This window comes from Narcine bancroftii, chromosome 9 (assembly GCF_036971445.1).
Source record: "Narcine bancroftii isolate sNarBan1 chromosome 9, sNarBan1.hap1, whole genome shotgun sequence".
Taxonomy (NCBI): Eukaryota; Metazoa; Chordata; class Chondrichthyes; order Torpediniformes; family Narcinidae; genus Narcine; species Narcine bancroftii.
In genome coordinates this window covers 50,481,811-50,503,552 of record NC_091477.1, presented here as the reverse complement: position 1 = coordinate 50,503,552, position 21,742 = coordinate 50,481,811, and the positions used below count along the sequence as shown (strand labels likewise).

The following is a 21,742-nucleotide window of genomic DNA, read 5'->3' as shown; positions in this document are numbered from 1 at the left end:
AGTTTATGGGGGAAGTTTGAAAACCACTGATCTACAACAAACCACTGTGGGCTCATCCATAAACAGTGATTCACAGTAATGGCATTAAAGGTGGGCTTCACAACCTACCAGAATCAGCCTGGGGTATAGCCTGTGCAATTGGAGTCTCAATCCTCCTTGCAGCTGAGTGATGACACTAATTATGCTCTCCTGAGATGACCATGCTCATTTTCATCAGTTCCAAGCTCCTCATCCTTGTGCCTGAAGGGCTCTTAGGCTTCAATTCTGCTTTCTGCTCTTCCAAAGTACCTTCAATTGCAATGTTGAGTTATTAGCACCTGCTGGTCAACAAAGCAGGATTGCAGGACTCTATCCAGTGGATGCCAGCGTCAGGATTTTTTTTTTTTGTGGTGTTCTGTACAATGATTCTATGTGGCTCTTATTCTGCTGGTGGTCATCAGTTTTTTTAGGACCACATATTGGTGTCAGGATTCAGGGAAAGAGTAGATAACATTGGTTCCCCAGGATCTATCCACCTGAGCAATAGAGAATGCTTAAAGTAGCAGTGTTGGTCTCTTAGATCATGAAGGCTGTGAAGATGTTAAAGTTATCATCAGAAAACCTTTGGATGGTCAAAACCGGTTATGTTGAAGAAAAGGTTCAGGTCATTTATGGGCGTCCTCATGAGTATAGAAGTGCAGTCAGCGGTCAGTCACAGCATTAGTCACTTGGAAAGATGTATAGAGAGTGTCATCCAGGCACAAGAGTTTAGCTAATGGTCTTCCCACACACTATAACAGATCTCCATGGGGGCAGCTTGAGAAAACTGAACTCACAATTACATTGTTTATCAGAGAGGTCAAAATAGAGTGTAGTATCGTAATAAAACTTTCTGGGAGGAGGAAAGTGGGGAGTGTCTTTTTTTCCTGCCCAAAGTTCCCTACCCACCCCATGTAAATAGTCATTGCCAGAAGGACTAGGATGAAGCTGACAGCAGTGTCACCACTGAGGAATCTCTTTTTAAAAAAAAAAAAAAAAAATTACCTCAACAATTCAGAGCTGCAGAAACATTGTTAGTTGTACCTCACCCTGTAGATTTTGGAAGCAGTTGGACCAGCCTGCGATGAGCTCAGAAGTTGTCCAGCAATGTCCCTTGATGTCATGAGATTGAGATTAAATACAAGGAATAGCTTCAGAATAAGAATCTGAATCAGAATTTATTGTTGTGAACATGTCACAAAATTTGTTGCTGTGCAGCAGGATTACATTAACGAAAATTAGCGCAAAGGAAGAGTAAGTGAGGTAGTGTCTGTGGTTCACTGACCATTCAGAAGTCTAATGGCGGGGGAGAAAAAGCTGTTCTGGTGCTGTTTTGTGTTTGTCTTCAGGCTCCTTTACTGCCTTCCTGATGGCGTGACTTGGATGGTGAGGGTCCTTGAAGATGGAAGCTGCTTTCTTCAGACACTGCCTCTTGTAGATGTCATTACTGGAGTGAAGACTTATGCCCATGATAACGATGGCCAAGTTCACAACTCTCTGTAGTCTCTTCCTGTCCTGTGCATTGACACCTCCACACCTGGCAGTGATGTGATCAGTCAGAATGCTCTCCACAACCTGTAGTGGTTTGCAAGGATCCTTGGTGACATACCAAATCTCAAATTCCTCATGGAGTATAGCCACTGATGAGCTTCTTCAAGATTGTAGCAACATGGAAGCCCCAGGATACATCTTCAGAGATGTTGAAAGCCAGGAATTTGAAGTTCTTAACCCTTTCCTCTGCAGACCCCTGGATGAAGACTGGTTTGTGTTCTCCTGATTTCCCCTTGCTGAAGTCCACTAATTTCCTTAGTTTTGCTGCTGCTGAGTGCAAGGCTGCTGTTGTGGCACCACTCTACTGGCTGATCTATCTCACTCCTGTACCCTTCAGAGTAGTGCTATCTGCTCTAGGATGTACAATCACAGTTCAATAAAAAACACAGCTTGTATCCTAATTCTTTAAGTTTATATTGGGAAGGGCAGGACTGGGACTTGATTCGCTAGTGGTGCATAGTTGCTACTGGATAAACAATGTGCATGCTACCTGATTAATTTCCCAATGTTTACTGTTTTATCCAATATGATCACCAATGTTATCTCAATTTATACAGATGGGAATTGATATATAGTCTTGGCTAATATTTGGGTGAAGGGACTATTGTTTTCTGTTCCTCTCTTGAAGAAAAAGAAAAAATATACATTATTAAATAACACCTTTCACTTAAGCAGAATCTCCTGCTGAGGTTTGTAACCTATTGTAGGTCTTAGATCACAAAATAACAGCAATGTTCCAATCAATTCCAGTGAGGAAGATAAATATCAGCTTGGATATTGTAGTAATAGTGATTAAAAATACCATCAAATTGATCTTCCTCCCTCTGCACCCGCACCCTCCCCCCCACCATTGCATCCCAGTGTGGCATGTTTGCAATAGAGCATCAGATTGGCGGTCAATCCAAAGACCCATAAGAGTGGCAGAGAAGATCACTGGGGTCTCTCTCGCCATCATCGATGTGATCTACTGCGATCATTGTCTGTAGAGGGCATGCAAAATCATTGAGGACCTCTTTCTCCCTGTACACAGCATCTTTCAGCTGCTCCCATTGGGAAAGAGATACAGGAGTATCAGAGCCAGCACCACCAGGCTGAGGAGAAGTGAGAATGCTGAACAACCAAAGGAACTGCTCACACTAGCCATCTGAGATTCCCATACATATAAAACTATATATTTTTTTTAATGTATGAATATTTGTCTTGCATATGTATTATTTGTCTGTATGTGTGTTGTGTGTTATGTCTGGTTGTTTGTCTACATATTTTGCTCTGAGGACCAGAGAACACTGTTTTGTTGGGTTGTACTTGTGCAATCAGATAACAATAAACTTGACCATGGATGAGAGTTTTAAACATTATTTCTCTGTGCTGGTTACTTACATGAAATCTTCATCTCATTCTCTGTCTTCCCTGTATAGAAATTGCCAGTGTTCAGTGATATTTTCCGGATTTCATGTCAAAAGGCTGGATAGACTGAGCCTTTTTTCCCTCAAGTGTTGGAGGCTAACAGGTGGCTTTTTAGTGGTTATAAAATCATGGTGGAGCATGGTAAAGGTAATGGTCAGAGACTTTGTCCAAGGGGCATTTATTTAAGGAGAGGGGGAAGATTTTAAAGGGGTCTGAGGGTCTATGTTTTCATTTATAAGTTGGTGTGTAGATGGAATGATCTGACAGATGAAGTAGTAGAAGTAGGGATAACTGGAGTATTTAAAAAACTATTTGGACAGTTGCTTAGCTAGAAAAGGTTTAGAGGGCTCAACAAAGGCAAAAGACATTACCTCAGGTAGACATCTTGGTCAGCATGGACCAGATGGTCCATGCTATAGAATTGTGACTCTATGCAGTAAGTTGATGCTGCCCACTTTTACAATGTCTCTAAGTGTCCAGACGATTGGGAATTCTGGGGTCTGGCAGCTTGGAGTTTCCAATGCCAGTTGTGTCATGAGGGGAATGATAGCAGGAAATGAACAGGGAGAATCACTGATGTTGTGTTCTACTGTGGCAGGCATGTATGGAGAGGCTGGCACAAAACCCTACCCTCTCCCCACTATGGGAGCGGTTCCACATTCGGACCACAGCTACCTCTGTCCAGGGTCATCGGTCAATCTGGTGGACAGCATGGACAAGTTTGAGATTGACACGCATTCATCTATAGCTTGGGCATTGTCCAAGTTAGACAATTCCAATGTGCCTCAATGGAGAGGTAAGTGATGAACAATCATTTTTGACGACAAACCAACAGGAAATTTCCTTCAACCTACTACTGTTAAACAATATGCAGATGCTGGGGTCAATCAAGTGCAATGTGCAGATATGGTGGAGAAACTCAGCAGGTCATGCAGCATCAACAGGAAGTAAAGGGTAACCAACATTACAAGCCTGAGCCCTTCATCCAGACGAAGGGCTCGGGCCCAAATTGTTGGTTACCTTTTACTTCCTCTGGATGCCAGTAGCATTGAGTTTCCTCAATGTATTACTTGTTTTAAGTACATTCTTTTACTATAAACTCTATCATTGCTATTTATCAATCAACATTGGTAAATAGGTGTTAAATATGGTTTCTCAATCTGAAAGGCATCTGTGGCAACAAATTAGGCTACTACAAACTTGCAGGGAACAGATGCCTAGTCGGACAAGCTCTGCCAAAGCAGGCTGACCTTACAAATAGAGGTATAACAAAACAACAGATGTAGACACTGAGTGACAAAATAAAAGCAAGCGGCTGGTCAATCACGAGGACCATTGGCTCCTATACATCAGTGGAAGCAGATAAAATGCCCCATGTCTATTAAGAAGAAGCTTATAAAATAAAACAGAAATTTAACTGCATTGCAAAGAATTAGGTGACCAACAGCTAAAAGAACAAAAAACACAAAATCTGTTGGAGGAGCTCTGTGAGTTGAATAACTATAATGGGAGAAAAGGAATAGTCTGTGGTGCTCTAAGGAGCTGAATTAAACCACAGCCACCACACCGATGGTCATTAAGGACTGTTTTTGTTCAAATTCAGGGCGCCCCTATAAGGGCAGGATGAGCTCAGTCACCTGGTGCATTGTGACATCATAATCGCTGCCCAGGGTGCGCGCTGGAAGGGATGCTAGAGTCGAGAAGATACCCCTGATGACGCCATCTCCTAATGGCTGCCCCACCACGTGGCGATACCAGCAGGGCCAATTCGCCATTAGGCTGTGCACTGCCACAAGTCAACATTTTAACACTAACAGTGACTCTTTGTCTGCTTTATGGCAGGCTGAAGACAATTCAATGTAATATTATTGATTCTGTACTATTACATAAAAATAAAGGAATCTTGAAACTTATGAATCCTGATAGATGCCTGGAATGGGTTGCCAAGAATAGTGGTGGAAGCAAATGCAATAGTAGCATTTAAAAGTCTTCTAGATAGACACATGAATATGAAGGGATGGAGGTGGATCTATCAACAAGCAGCAGAGCTTTAGAAAGATTTGAACAGCATGCTCACCAAAGGGTGTGTTCTTGTGCTGAACTGATCTATATTCTATATCAGGGCAGCATGGATGGCCTGGCGGTTAGCGCAACGCATCTCCAGCACCAGTGTCGGGACCTGTGTTGAAATCCTGCACTGTATGTAAGAGTTTGTAAGTTCTCCCCAAATCTACATGGGCTTTCGCTGGGGGCTCCAGTTTCCTTCCACCTTTCAAAACATACCAGGGGTGTAGGTTAATTGGGTGTAATTGGGCGGCACGGACTCATGGACCAAAATGGCCTATTACCGCGCTGTATGTCAAAATATATTCGATGGGAGAGAAGCGGTACAGTTTGGGAGGTCGCTCCATTGCATATAATTTTAATGAATAAGTGAACTAATCATTGGTGGAGTGAGTTCCAGAGTTGAATATTCCATATTTAAAAAAAAAATCTGCTCACAAACATTTTGATGCACTTTGTGAGTAATGTCTTGTGACCACAGTTTTTTTTTTGTTAGTGTAATTCCATGGCCTTTTGTAACATACAAGTGCTGTAGCTTTTCAGTAACTAATTTTACAACAATTTAACTTTGAATTATCTCAACGGGTACAAATGATTCACCAACATTCCATGCAAGGCAGAATGGGTTCAGGAGAGAAACAACAACAAACAAGGTTGCTGCTGGGACATGAAAGGTTGAATTATAAGGAGAGCCTGGACAGGCTGGGATCTCTTGCCCAGGAGTGTACAAGGCTGAGGAGGGACCTTAGAGAAGCTTCTAAGATCATAAGGGGCCTAGATAGGTAATAGTCATAGCCTATTTTTTTCCAAGAGTAGATGAATCCAACACTCGTGGGCAGAGATTTAAGGCAATTTGGAAATTATTTAAAAGGGATGTGAGAGTCACCTTCTTCACACAGAGGGTGATGGGGAGGGAACGAGGAAGTGGTAAATGGCAATTGTTACATTCCAAAGACACTTAGCAAGTTCATTCATAATAATGGTTTTGATGGCTTAAGGGCCAAAAGCAGACAAATAAGACTTGCTGGGTCAGCATTGACAGCATGGGTCGAAGAGACTATTTCCGTGCTGTAAGATTAGTTAAAATTTATTCAAGAATTCAGAATGTGCCTGCACAGGTTACTGTCAGAATTTTGAAATGAGAATGAAGGATCATTTACATTTCACAGCACTGTGAGAGGCCGTTCAATCCATCAACTCCTTCCCACATTCCTGCCAGACAATCCCATCAGTCGCATGTCACCTTTTTTTCCCTGGACATCCTGCACATTATTCTCATTCACATGACCCCTTTGATTCTTTTTACTCTAATCAGAATCAGAATTTATTGTGATGAACATGTCACAAAATGTGTTGTTTTGTGGCTGCGTCCCAGTGCATTTATATGAACCACCTTACTAAATTAATAAAAAGAGAGCAAAAAGAACATACGCAAAATAACAAATCATTTCCAGTGGCCAATCAATCCAGCAGGTCATCTTTGAGACGTAGGAACAAAGTCGATCATCCACAGGGAACCCATGAGGTCAGAGGAGAAGCGTGCAAACTCCCTGCAGACAGGCTCCCAGCTGAGGATTTAAACTGGGTTCACTGGAACTTTGAGACTGCAGGCCCACTGGCTACCCCACCCTCTCCACTGATGATGTCTTTTTATAATTTAGGGTCGAGATTGCCAGGCAGTCTGACATTCCAAATTTATCACCAGGTGTCCTGAAAATGCTGAGAGCTGGTTGACAACTGGCTGAACCTCTGAAATTTGATTTCATCATCAACCACACGACAGTGTCAGATCAGACATTGTCCCTTTTATAATGGGCATTGGTGAACCACATCAGCTTTTGTAACAGATGAGGAGCTTCAAGGCCAGTTTTCCAAACCCTACTTTTTACATTTGTGGATTTGAACTCTGCCAACACAGACTGAGACAGGCTTGAAATTTACTAGTAAAAGACAAAGGCAAATAAGACAGTGAACCTTCTCATGGTTGTGATGTCAACACAATGTAATGAGATGGGTGTTGGTTGCATTCAGCAGGAAAATAGGAACCAAGCGGTGAGCTGGGAGCTTTTCTGTGTCAAAGCACAGAGTTGCAGATGAGGTTTCAGTAGAGTTTATTTACCCTGTGCCAAATTTCGAATCTACCCATGCAGCCAGTACCTTAAGATGGAAAGGGATGAGCCAATTCAACAATAAAAAATAACTTCTCCATTAGCTGGTTAAAAATGATATGAGAAATATCTTTGTTCTTATTTCAGAGTTGGAAGGAAAAGGGAAAGTGAAATTAATGTTGAACTCAACAATGAAGATGCTCCTCCTCTTTTGCTTTCTCTATATGTTTGTGTGTTCTCTCGACGTCCTCAGCGCAGCCTTTCAACTCGCTGGAGGTAATGGACATTTAATTTGTTACACCTGATCTAATTGTGGGCAAGATGATACCACATTCAGACTACAATATACCTTATTCGATAAAAGGTTTACAGGCATTGTAGGCAGCTAACAGCGACTAGGTAGTTACCAGGGCTAGAAGGCCAGGCCGAAAAAAGTCAGACCAGACTAGAACAACAATGGCTGATCATCTTGAAAAAAATCTAAGATACTTTATGGTGCATGCTCAGAATGATTAGCAACTGAACTTCACCATCTGAGGGTAAAAAATTTTGCCTGAATTGAATTGAATTGAAGTCTGGTGGGCTCTAACAAATATAAAATCAGCATGCAATATACAATAGTGCTGGAGAATCTCAGTAGATCACATAGCATCTTTAGAAGGTAAAAGGAAGCCACCATTTTGGGCCTGAGCCTTTTGTCAAGTTATAAGCAAAGAGCAGGCAGGCACCTGATTTAAAAAAGGTGGGGGGAGGAGAGGAGAGCAGGGAGAAAGGGACAGAAGGAAGAGTGCAGGCCAAGAGAAAAGAGGTCATAGGTGGATATTGGTGGGAGGGTAGAAGAGGAAAAAAGCTGAGAAGTGATAGGGGGAGGTGATGGCTCTCTGAATGGAGAGGGAAGGGAAAGAGAGAGATTTGTATCTCGGTATGACCGAGCTAAAATTTTTCTCTTTTCCAAAACTGAATGCTAACAGCAGAGATAATTGGGAAAACCAGATTGGTGCTGGACCCCAAGAGAAGGAATTTATCAAATGCCTTTAGGATAGTTTTATAGAACAACATGGCTGAGCCAACCAGGGAAATGCAAGTCTGGATTGGATATTGTATAATGCACAACAAGGGAGCCGAAGGAAAGGGAATCTTTAATAAGCAGTGATTATTATATAATATATTTCACCCTGCACTTTGAGAGGGAGAATCTCAAAAGTATGACAGAGGAATTAGCCAAAGTGTATTGGAAAGGTACACTAGCAGGGAGGACGGCAGAACAACAATGGTTGAAGTTTCTGCAAGTAATAAGGAAGGTGCAGGACTGGTACATCCAAAAAAGAAGAAATATTTGAATGGAGAAATTACACAACTGTCGCTAACTAGAGAAGTCAAAAAAGCAAAGAAAGGACATATTAGGATAACCTCCAGGTTGAGTAAGTTTGGAAGAGGGTGAATGCAATGTTGGCATTTGTATCTGGAGGAAGAGCAGAGATGTGAGGATGAGGCTCTATAAGGTGCAGGTGAGGCCTTACTTTGAGAACAGGGTACAGTTTTGGGGTCCTTATTGAAAAAAGGATGTACTGGATTTGGAGAGGGTTCAGAGAAGATTTACAAGAATGATTTGTGGAACGAAGGGATTAGTATATGAGAAATGTTTTGTAGCTCTTGGACTGTACTCCTTGGAATTCAGAAGAATGAGGAAGGACCTCATAGAAACTGTTTGAATGTTGAAAGGCCTAGGCAGAGTAAATGTTGCAAAGAGAGTCAAGGAAAAGAGGGCGCAACTCCAGGATTGAAAGACACCTATTTAAAACAGAGATGCAGAGGAATTTCTTCAGTCAGAGAGTAGTGAACCTCTAAAATTCGCTACCATGGGTGGCTGTGAAGGTGTATTTAAGAAAAAGATTGATAGGTATCTGAAAAGTCAGAATATCAAAGATTATGGGGAGAAGGCAAGGGTGTGGGACTGATTAAGAGAATTGATCAGCTCGTGTTAGAATGGCAGAGAGGATGCGATGGGCTGAGTGGTCTACTTCAAAACCTACATGTTATGATCGTGGTTCAACCACTGCAAGAATGCTTGTATTTTATCCTGTAGGGCATGAGTGAATGAAGTCTCTGTCTTTTAGGCAAGGTGGCCGGTGATATTTTTAAGGACAATGCAATCCTGTCCAATCCCGTGGCTGGACTTGTGGTGGGAATCTTGGTCACTGTCCTGGTCCAAAGCTCAAGCACTTCAACCTCCATCATTGTCAGCATGGTGTCATCAGGATGTAAGTAAACCTCCCGGTCTATAGCTTATAGTAGGGTAGAGACAGCAACTTGGAGATAGAAGGATAAACTATCACCAGTCAAACAAAAACACAGTTGACTCTTACGACGTATCTAGATTTATGAACTGATTGACTCTTGTGGTCTATTTGAGGACTCCAGGTTCTGATAGTTCTCCCATCAGAATTGCATGATTTAAGATAGGTGACTTCATAGAAGAGTAGAACCACTTCAAAGTGATGGTTCCCAAATTTTTCCCTTATGGTTGGTAGCTTGGAGACATTAGATTTCAGCTTTATTGTCAGAGTACATATATGACATCTCTGAGGTTCCTTTTTCCTGTGGCCATGGTAGTGCAAAAATTAACTGCACACAGTATGAACAGGTAAACAATCAAAAGAACTGTAAATAGATAACAAATTCAAACAAACTGAGCAAAGAAAATCAATCAAGTGCACAAGTAAAAGTCCGTAAATTAGTCCCCGACTGAAACTGATGGTGGAGGGGCAGCAGCTGTTCCCAAACCTGGGGGTGTGAGTCTTGCCTCTTGCCTGATAGCAGAAGTGAGAACAGAGCATGTGCTGGGTGGTGTGAATCTTCGATGATAGCTGCTGCCCTCCAACGGCAGAGTTCCCCGTAGATGTACTCAGTAGTGGGGAGGGTTTTGCCTGTAATGTCCACTACTTTTTGGAGGGATTTACACCCAGGGGTATTGGTGTCCTCAGACCAGATTGTGATGCAGCCAGACAGCGCACTTTCCACCTCACCTCTGTAGAGATTTGTCAGGGTTTCTGATGTCATACTAAACGTCCACAAACTCCTGAGGAAGTAGAGGGACTGTCATGTTTTTCTCACGATGCCATTGGTGTGTTGGGTCCAGAAAAGATCTCCGAGATCAAAGGGAGACCAAAAGATGTTACAGGCCTTCCTGTTACTCCTGACTTCACTTTAACTGTATCGTTAATTGTTAAGTCTTTGTTTCCTATTTTAGCTGAAACAATTATTAATTAAATGTCTGTTATTTAATTGTAAGGAAAATTAAAGTCATCATCTTAAGTGCCCATGAAACTTAAGAGTTATCATTGAATACATCTCCTTCCCTATTTTGTCTGGAGACAGATCCAGAACAGTCTCAGTGTCCTAAATGACTCCGAGGTGAGCGATTGAGCGCACATTCCCAAACGGAGCACTCCTTCAGTCTCCCTGACATCTCCTGCCTCTATGCAAACCTGGTGCATCTGTCACTTCCAGGCCTGTATATTCCAAAGCAAAAATGGGAAATTCCAGAGGAGTTCAATAGGTCAACTACAGCTGTGGAATGAGGTTAATGCTTCAGACTGAAACTAAATCCTGCTTATCTTTTTATAAAAAGGCACTTGCTTGGCTGAGTATTTCCAGCAGTTTGGAATTTATGGACCCTGTAGATTGTTGATTCTCAAATGCCCATCTCAAGTATTGCAGAGCTGCTTGTAAATCCTTCCCTTCTTCCAACTCAACCAAAAGTCGTCAAGTCACTTTTATTTATCATTCATACCATAATACAGTAAAGACAAGATAGTGATTCTCCAGGACCATAAAACAGATTTACACAAATAATAATTAAATAACAAGTCATGTAAAAGAAAACAATGAAAAAATGATAATTTACTAAGCACTCATATGTTCTAGGAATTGAAAACTCTGATGGCTTGGGATTAAAACCTTTTGCACAATCTGGACACGAGGGTCCGAATGCTACGATATCTCCTTCTGGATGGCAAAAGGGAGAAAAGCTTACATGAGGGGTGTGTGGACCCCTTCACAATGTTTATTGCCTTTCGCCTGCATTGTGTCTTGCAGATGTCCATCACGCTAGGAAGAGAGCCCCCAGTGATCTTTTCCGCTGACTTCCCTATCCTCTGTAGGGTTTTACGGTCTGAGGTGGTACAGTTTCCAAACTGTAATGCTCAGACTGCTCTCGATACAACCTCTGTAGAATGTAGTGAGGATAGAGGGTGGGAGATGAACTTACCTCTGCCTTTGCAGGAAGTAGAGGCGCTGCTGGGCTTTCTTGGCTATGGAGCTGATGTTGAAAGACCATCTGCTGCCTCTGTGATATTTCATAATGCTCAATACTTCCACTTTCTTTACAGTTCTCATGTTTTTTCGCTTTTCACTGCCTCTCTCCTTCTGCTGCCCAATCTAGAAATCACCTGCACTCCTCTCTCATGGCTCCTTTTCTATTATCTGCTCCTCTCCGTTTGCTAACCCATACTTAAGACGTCTAGCTTCCTTTCTAAACATGTCTGCCACTCTGTGTTCTCTTCCCCTCTGCTAAATGCTCTTCAACCAACCTCTTTATCGCCCCCCCCCCCCAATTCTTCGTATTTCTTTTAATATAAATTTTAATTGTAACTTTTAAATTTGGGTATACAGGAGCCCATGCTGGCCAATTACACCCAATTAACCTCAAACCCCAAGTAAGTTTTGAACAGTGGGAGGAAACTGGACCCACTGAGGAAAACCCACGCAGACATGAGGAGAAGGTACAGCTCCTTCCAGACAGTGCAGAATTCTAACCCCGGTCCCACTCACTGGCGCTGTAACCATGTTGTGCTAATTGTTTGAACCATTTTCATCTCATTATTTCTGAAGAAATTTGGGGAAATATTCAATGCAGCAACAATGTATAAAAACAGCTTGATCTTACTTGTGCTTAATTTTGGTTTATTAATATCATGTTCCACATCTTCCTAAATTATAGTAAAATATCATAAGTTGTGATCTGCTCTCCAACAGTAACCTGGGCCTTAAATTCACATAACACTTACCATCACATTAAGGTGCATGCTTGCTTATCTATGTTTACAAAGGCCCATTTGGTTGCTTTTCAGTGAGACCATTTAACCTATTTTGTAGGGGAGAGACACTTTCTTAATTTTAACATCTGAATAGAATTATATTAAAAATGGACATTGACCCTTTAAGATCGAACCTCTGACTAGACTTCAAAGTCTAAGGGAAGAAGACATAACATAAAAGTATCAACTCTGTTTGGAGGAATGTTTGCCCACTCTTTAGCGGACCTTGGTGTTTTGAAGTTTCTAATTCTTTCCTTGGCCCTACAATCCGCAGGTGTTCAAATTCCAATCTTGCTATCATCCCATCCAGGGCTTCAGAATTAACTCATCTGTGTTCAAAATGGGAGGACTATATTTGAAAGCAGAGAGGATAACAAAAAGCAATTCAGTTGGCCAGACCAGTGCTGTGAGGCTAGACCTATGCCAGAGGTCATCAGTGGTTAGAAAGGGATTACTTAAGATGGTATGTGAGTGGAAAGAAAAAGGTTTGAAAACCATTGTTTTAATCATGCCTAATTGACTCGTTATGTGCATGGTTTCAGAACTCCAAAGGAAATGGGCAACTGACAATTTTTCTCAAGCAAAACTTTTCAGTAACAATTGGGTCTAGAGCAGAGATTCTCAACTTTCCCTTCACACTCACATACCATTTTAAGCAATTCCTTACTAATCACAGAGCACTGATGGCATAGGGATTACTTAAAGTGGTATGTGAGTGGAAAGATAATGTTTGAAAACTATTGGGCTAGATAATCCAGTCCTTTCTCATTCTAGACCTTGCCATCTGATGGTGTTTGGGGGTTGCCCTTTCTATCACATTTCCAATGGAAATAACTGAACAAGCATATTTATACATTGATACAGGATCATGAGATGGGCAATGAGGGAGAGGTCTATTCAGCTGATCCATCACAATGTGTCTTTTGCTTTATGGAATATACACTCCCCAGTCCTTGCACAATGCATCATTTTCCTTAGAGAACAATAATAGCTAATCAAGGCCAAGAACAATTGAAAACAAAAGGACAGTATGATCACAGGAGCAGCAACCTGTGTTCGAATCTGGAGCTGTCTGTAAGGTGTTTGTACATTATCCCGCTGTCTGCATAGGTTTCTTCTGGGTGCTCTTGTTTCCTCTCACTTTCCAAACCGTATGGGCATTGTAGATTAATTGGTGTATTTGGGTGGCCTGGGCTCATGGGCTATATATCCAAATTTGGGGGAAAAAACCTGGGAAATTCCTCTCCACTTTTTGAAGTTAAAATTACCCCTGCTCACCAGCCTGGTCCAAAACAACATTGATCACTTGCCACCATTTTTATGATATGATCTATATTCTGTTTTTCACTTGAATAAGCCAACTGCCCATCAAACTAACTACCATTCTTGTCTTGGATCTGACTGTTATCAGCAAAGGTCTATATAATTAAACCAAATCATGTTGGGGAACTGAGATGAAGTTCAACTTCTTAGATCACCAGATGACAGTTAACAAGCATCTACATATACTGCCAGAGCAATCTAATGGGTCAGAGATACATTGGAGAATCTTGTCATCTTGTGTAATTAAATGTTGCAGGTCCTGCCTTTCCAGTTTGATGAATATTCAATATATTTGTGTCTTTTCTAGTACTTGGAGTCCAATCTGCCATTCCGATTATTATGGGGTCCAATATTGGAACATCAGTAACAAACACTATTGTAGCACTAATGCAAGCTGGGGACAGAAATGAATTCAAACGGTAAGATAAACTATTAATTATCCAACAGTCAATTCAAATCATTAAGAGTAGATTCCTACCAATGTAGGTCCAGGTAGAATTGTGTCCAGGGCGACAACAAGCTTGGTCCTGTCCATGGATCCAAAATCTTCAATAAGTTGACATAATTAAAAAATTTAACATTTAAAGTTTCTCAGGAGATCTGATTCCTAGTGCCCAAATGAAGGGCCTTTTGATATTCCACGATCCCACATCAACACTTTGAGTACGAGAGTTAATTTATAAGGTACCTTTTGTAAAACACAAATTACAATCTCAAGGAGACAGAAATTGAAAATAATTATTGATTGTTTTCCTTCAGCAAAACAATTTCTTAAATTACTTTTTGTTACTATAATGAGAGTAATGAATGAATATTGTGCTCAGAATACTGTGGTGTTGAAGTGTGTTTCAGTTCAAGTTTATTATCATCTGATTGTACACATGCTACCCAATGAAACCATGTCCCTTCGGACCATGATGCAGGTAAAAGAAGACACCGTACGGAGTACATAAAGATCACGGTTAAAGGTTAAAGTCTTAGCCTGTGGCAAGAAACTACTTTCCAGTCTGGCAGTCCTGATTATAATGCTCCTGTGCTGCCTTCTTTTTTAAAAAAAAACTTTATTTAATATTTTTCAATAAGAATAAACAGACTTTTACAGAATAAGGAATCTAATAATAATAAATCAATAAGACAAACCCACTTTTTCCCCCTCCCACCACAGAACCCTCAAAGGAAGCATTAAAAATAAACAAAAACATTCAGTAATTTACAATATTATGAAATTCATATTCTTCATATAAGGTGTCCACATCTTAACAAAAACATCATAATTATTATGTAAATTATGTGTTATTTTCTCCATATAAATACACAACTTCAACTCATTATACCATTGAATTAAATTTAACTCCACTTCATCTTTCCAAGACACGGCAATATATTTACGAGCAACTCTCAAAGTTAGATGAATAAACGCCGTCTGAAACTTATCCAACCCCAAGTCCACTAACAGAATAAAATAACCTAACAAAAAAATTTTTGGATCTAAAGGAAATTGAATTTTAAACAAATTTTGAAGAAACCTCCTACTTGAAGCCAGAAAGGTTGAACTTTATCACAAAACCAAACAGAATGTATGAATGTTCCAACACATTTGATGGTTGAATGTAGAAGATACTGGGCATTAGATGGAAAGGGTTTTCTATAATTCCTTAAGCCCTATTTAGACAATGCTCCCAGTAAATGTTGTCTCTAGAAGAAGGGGTGACTTGAGTAATCCTCTCAGCTGTTTTAATGATACTCTGTGTAGACTTCCAGTCTGCTGCTTTGCAGCTACCTTACTACATAATGCTGCACCCATTTAGAACACTCTCAATTGTGCTCCTGGTTGTCAAGAAGGAGGCCAGTAGCCTTGTTCTCTGCAGCCTCCTTAAGAAATGTAGGGACTCTTGCACCTTCCTGATTAATAACGAGGTGTTGCGAGTCCAGGATAAGTCATCCCTTATTTTCATGCCAAGGAACTTTGTGCTCTCCAATCTCTTCATAACAGAATCTTTGATAGGTGGTGGCGAGTGGTCGATCTTCATCCTCTTCATGGACAATCATCTCATCGTGGACAAGTCCTGTCCAGGTTGAGACTAGGGTTGTTTTTGTCGGACCATTGTACGAGTCTTTCAATCTCCTCCTGGCAACGTGACCCATCATTTTTGCTGATGAGGCCAACTACTGTTGTAACATCTGCAGATTTTATGATTAGGTTGGAACTGGGTCTGGTAGTGCAGTCATGAGCCAGCAGTGTACGCAGAAATGAACAAAGCAGACAGCCCAGAGGTGCGCCAGTGCTCCCTGTGAAGGGCTTGAGGTTTTGCTGCCAACCCAGACAGACTATGGTCTTTCTGACAAAAAGTGCAGAACACAGTTGCACAGAGGGGTGTTGAGTCCCCTCTCAGGACTAGACTACCAAGATTTAAAGGCCCTGATACATGTCACAAAATATATAAATCTGATTTCCACCAGGGATATTTGGATTATATTTAATTCATTGTGACCTCAACCAAACTTCCCATCTGTTCAAGTAGCCTCAAAGCCCATTATCTCAACTCAGTGTAACCTTGGCTCGGGTCAGGGCAGCAGAAGCAAAACCTAAGTGCCTCTGTGTAATACTGGGAAAATATCATCCACTCTTAGTTCCAAAACAGCAGTCACTCAAGTCATTCTATATTGCCAAAATATTTCTCAAATTAATTTCAGGGCATTTGCAGGCGCCACTGTCCATGACTGCTTCAATTGGCTCTCTGTGTTGGTGCTACTGCCAATCGAGGTTGCCAGCGGTTTCTTGTATCGACTCACAAAGGTTGTGGTGGGGAGCTTCAAAATCCAGACGGGGAACGATGCACCCAATCTTCTTGGCATCATTACTGATCCATTCACTGACCACATTATACAGGTTAGGAAATCCATTCAATTGTTACCAATGTTTACTTGCATTATGGATATTTTGGATGATAATATATGTTTTTACCTCAGATTGAAAGTAGCCAGTAATGATGGAATGCAGCAGATAGTAATGTTGCCTCCCAGTTCCAGCAGCCGAGGTTCAATCCTGACCTTGGTTGCTATCTGTGTCATGTTTGCACCAAAAGTCAGGATGTGTGATGTTCTTCCATAATCCTTTGATTTCTTCCCATATTCCAAAAGATGTGCTGATAGGTTAATTCCCTGCTGTTAATAGTGCAGGTTGATGGCAAATCAACGGGGAAGTAGATGGGCAGATGTGAGTGAGAATAGATTCTGAGGTGCAGGGAATACAAAGCAATGTGACTAATGGGATTGCTTCTCTAAGACATCAAAGAGAGTCCTTGTTTGTCATTATAATTTAAGATATGCATAAGGCAGCAATAATAGTGTGCCAGGTATGTGTACAGCAGAAATGTTAGTGAGGGCTGAATGGAATGCTTTGAAGGCTGAAAAAAAGGAGGGGGATTTCGTATTAATCTTTCTACCTTATTACACAAATCAGCATTAAGTAATGTTACATGATTGATTCACTTTCGACTAATCCATCATCTCCACTGGATACTTAATCAAAATTTTAAAAATAAGAAATTCTTCACCTAATGCTGCAGCTGTTGGTCAATTCAAAATGGATGGAAGCAATAATTCACGCTGTGACTTTGAATGAGCTACATGGAGCTGTAGAGATAATGAGAACACGTCATGTAGAGGAAACCTGGTGGGAGACTCTCTTGGTGGATTTTCGCTGGAGTTTTTCCCAGGAGGGAGTCATCACCAGGCCTTCTCCTGAATATCTTCTTTTATGTCTGGAGCACCAGGCTCTCATGCAAAGTCACAGCAAAGATCATTTTATCTGTTCAAGAAACATTTTAAATTAATTAGTCCATTGCAATGACACAGCACTCAAAGGAAATTATCTTGCCCAATTAGTAAACATTAATCAGAAAATAATTGGTGTAATTCCATTTTCCTTCATGCCTTTGGTCAGTTGAATTGGAAGATGAAGGATACTGAGTGAAAATATAGAAATGTCTTGCATTCCTGTCAGTTATAAACCTTGCTTCTATTTTAAATTTCGGCATACAGCATGGGAACAGGCCATTTAGGCCTGCACCGCCTGATTTGCACCGAATTAACCTACACCCTTGGTACTTTTCAAATGGTGGGAGGAAACCAGAGCCCCTGGGGTAGGCCCACATAGGCACGGGATGAATGTACAAACTCCTTGGAGACTGCGTGGAATTCAAACCCGGGTCCTGATGGCCGCTGCTGTAAATGAAATGAGCTAATCGCTGTGCCAACTGTGCCACCCTATACCAATTGTTAACTTTAAATTAAACTGCGGTTCCATTATTTTTGAAAGTAAAGAGAATATACTGAGAAACAAGTTCAGTGGTTGAAATGGATGGGAAGTCTGCTGCTAATTTTCAAGACATATAACTAAAATATAATGCTTGCCTTAAGAGCTTTGGTAGAACAATTGTGCAAACATTCTATCATACAGCACATCATGGGCAGACATTGCACAATTCCATAGGGTTATTGAATCACAGAGTCATTTAGCGTGGAACAGGAGCTTTGGCCCTATTCATCCATGCCATCCAATTAAGTATCTGGATGAGTCCTATTTACCTACCTTTGGTCCATATCCTTTCAAACACTTCTTGTCCTCAGCTGTCCAAGTGTATTTTGAATGTTGTAATTGTACCCATAGATACCTGATAGATGTAATAAATAATAAAAAAAAGAAAAGTGTTAACTAAATTAGTTATTATTTTTCAGCTTGATAAATCTGTCATCACTGCAATAGCAATTGGAGATGAGAGTTTTCGTAACAAGAGTCTCGTGAAGATATGGTGCATTACAAGAACTGTTCAGGTAAGAAAGATTTTCATTCATTGGGAAAGTAAAATATTTGCACCACCTTGGACTTCTTTGCTGATGCTTTGAAGCGGAGTTGACGTGTACTGTGCCAGAACTCATGCACAAGAAATGTGATTGCTTGTGCAACAGAACAGCTATCTGAATTGGTGCAGTGCTGTCCATAATGTTTGGAGCAAAAACACTTTTTTTCCTTTATTTGTCCCTCGGATCAACAGTTTTAAACTTGTAATCAAACAATTCAAATGTGATTAAAATGCAAATTCCAGATTATATTCAAGGGTATTACATAGGGTATACATAGTCCCCTACTTGGGACATAGAAATGGTATGTATATTAAAGTAGTCATATTTAGAAATTTGTTGCATACAGTGACTGCTTGAATTCTATGATTCATAGACATCACTAGGTGCTGAGTATCTGTTGATGCTCTGCCAGGCATTGACTGAAGCCACCTTCATTTTTTACTTGTATCGGAGGCTTGTCCCCTTAAGTTTCTCTTCAGCATGTGGAAGGCATGCTCAATTGCATATGGATCAGGTGACTGACTTGGCCATTCAAGAATCTTCCAGTTTATAGCTTTGAAAAACTCTGTTGTTGCTTTAGCAGTATGTTTGGGATACTGGCAAAGGAGCTGCTGGCAAAGAAGCGAGCTGCCCACCAGGCTCACCTTGCAAAGCCGTCCTGGCCAGAGAAGAAACAAGCCTTCCGTCGCGCATGCAGCCATCTTCAGTGCAAACTCCGGGAGATCCAAAATGAGTGGTGGACTAGCCTCGCCAAACGAACCCAGCTCAGCGTGGACATTGGCGACTTCAGGGGTTTTTACGAGGCTCTAAAGGCTGTGTACGGCTTCTCACCCCAAGTCCAAAGCCCGCTGCGCAGCTCAGACGGCAAAGTCCTCCTCAGCGACAAGATCTCCATCCTCAACCGATGGTCAGAACACTTCCAATCTCTTTTCAGTGCCAACTGCTCAGTCGAAGAATCCGCCCTGCTCCAGCTCCCTCAACAGCCCTTAAGGCTAGAGCTGGATGAGGTATTCACCCGGGAAGAGACATATAAGGCAATTGAACAACTGAAATGTGGCAAAGCAGCAGGTATGGATGGAATCCCCCCCAGAGGTCTGGAAGGCTGTCGGCAAAACTCTGCATGCCAAACTGCATGAGTTTTTCAAGCTCTTCTGGGACCAAGGAAAGCTGCCTCAGCACCTTCGTGATGCCATCATCATCACCCTGTACAAAATCAAAGGCAGTAAATCAGACTGCTCAAACTACAGGGGAATCACACTGCTCTCCATTGCAAACAAAATCTTCGCTAGGATTCTCCTAAATAGAATAATACCTAGTGTCGCCGAAAATGTTCTCCCAGAATCACAGTGAGGCTTTCGCGCAAACAGAGGAACTACTGACATGGTCTTTGCCCTCAGACAGCTCCAGGAAAAATGCAGAGAACAAAACAAAGGACTCTACATCACCTTTGTTGACCTCATCAAAGCCTTCGACACCATGAGTAGGAAAGGGCTTTGGCAAATACTAGAGCGCCTCAGATGCCCCCCAAAGTTCCTCAACATGGTTATCCAACTGCACGAAAACAAACAAGGTCAGGTCAGATACAGCAATGAGCTCTCTGAACCCTTCTCCATTAACAATGGCGTGAAGCAAGGCTGTGTTCTCGCACCAACCCTCTTTTCAATCTTCTTCAGCATGATGCAGAAACAAGCCATGAAAGACCTCAACAATGAAGACGCTGTTTACATCCGGTACCGCACGGATGGCAGTCTCTTTAATCTGAGGCGCCTGTAAGCTCACAACAAGACACAAGAGCAACTTGTCCGTGAACTACTCTTTGCAGACGATGCCGCTTTAGTTGCCCATTCAGAGCCAGCTCTTCAGCGCTTGACGTCCTGTTTTGCGGAAACTGCCAAAATGTTTGGCCTGGAAGTCAGTCTGAAGAAAACTGAGGTCCTCCATCAGCCAGCTCCCCACCATGACTACCAGCCCCACCACATCTCCATCGGGCACACAAAACTCAAAACGGTCAACCAGTTTACCTATCTCCGCTGCACCATTTCATCGGATGCAAGGATCGACAACGAGATAGACAACAGACTCGCCAAGGCAAATAGTGCCTTTGGAAGACTACACAAAAGAGTCTGGAAAAACAACCAACTGAAAAACCTCACAAAGATTAGCGTATACAGAGCCGTTGTCATACCCACACTCCTGTTCGGCTCCGAATCATGGGTCCTTTACCGGCATCACCTACGGCACCTAGAACGCTTCCACCAGCGTTGTCTCCGCTCCATCCTCAATATTCATTGGAGCGACTTCATCTCCAACATCGAAGTACTCAAGATGGCAGAGGCCGACAGCATCGAATCCACGCTGCTGAAGATCCAACTGCGCTGGGTAGGTCACGTCTCCAGAATGGAGGACCATCGCCTTCCCAAGATCGTGTTATATGGCGAGCTCTCCACTGTCCACCGAGACAGAGGTGCACCAAAGAAGAGGTATAAGGACTGCCTAAAGAAATCTCTTGGTGCCTGCCACATTGACCACTGCCAGTGGGCTGATATCGTCTCAAACCGTGCATCTTGGCGCCTCACAGTTCAGTGGGCAACAAGCTCCTTTGAAGAAGACCGCAGAGCCCACCTCACTGTCAAAAGACAAAAGAGGAAAAACCCAACACCCAACCCCAACCAACCAATTTTCCCTTACAACTGCTGCAACCGTGTCTGCCTGTCCCGCATCGGACTTGTCAGCCACAAATGAGCCTGCAGCTGACGTGGACTTTACCCCTCCATAAATCTTCATCTGCGAAGCCAAGCCAAAGAAGGAAGAAAATGATGTTTTGGATCATTGTCTTTTGCTTGAAACTGAGCAGATAGGATGTTTCTATACACCTCAGAATTGATTTTGCTGCTGCCATCATCAAGCACATCAACACACCCCAAAAGTTAAATAAATGGGACCCAACAGTATCAGATAGATGTTTTTTCACTGTAAGAAGGAATCCGGAACAACAGTACATGCAATTTGGGGATGTGAGAAAGTGAAAAAGTTTTGGGAAGATCTAAATCAGGTATTAAATAATATCACAAAAAACAACATACCAAAAAATCCAGAGATCTTTCTTCTAAGTAATATAAAAAGTAAAGAACTTGGACTCGATTTGGATGGAGTACAAAAAAGTTATTATGATAGCCTTAGCTGTAGCAAAAAAATGTATTATGTCAACCTGGAAATTAGAAGATAGCCTGAGAATACAGTGATGGTACATAGAAATGAATAAATGTATTCCATTAAACAAAATAACATATAATTTAAGAAATAACA

General features: G+C 41.6%; 1 protein-coding gene across 1 annotated transcript in view; it reads left to right on the top strand.

The window, feature by feature from the left end:
* Positions 1–7,301: 7,301 nt before the first annotated feature.
* The window catches only part of LOC138742929 (sodium-dependent phosphate transport protein 2A-like), a 31,974-nt gene continuing 17,533 nt past the window's right edge, over positions 7,302–21,742 (top strand). The window contains exons 1-5 of the mRNA XM_069897808.1: positions 7,302–7,424; positions 9,266–9,409; positions 13,878–13,989; positions 16,265–16,460; positions 18,311–18,406. Coding sequence (XP_069753909.1) covers positions 7,325–7,424; positions 9,266–9,409; positions 13,878–13,989; positions 16,265–16,460; positions 18,311–18,406 — 648 coding nt within the window. The 5' untranslated portion in view covers positions 7,302–7,324. The remainder of the gene's footprint in view (positions 7,425–9,265; positions 9,410–13,877; positions 13,990–16,264; positions 16,461–18,310; positions 18,407–21,742) is intronic.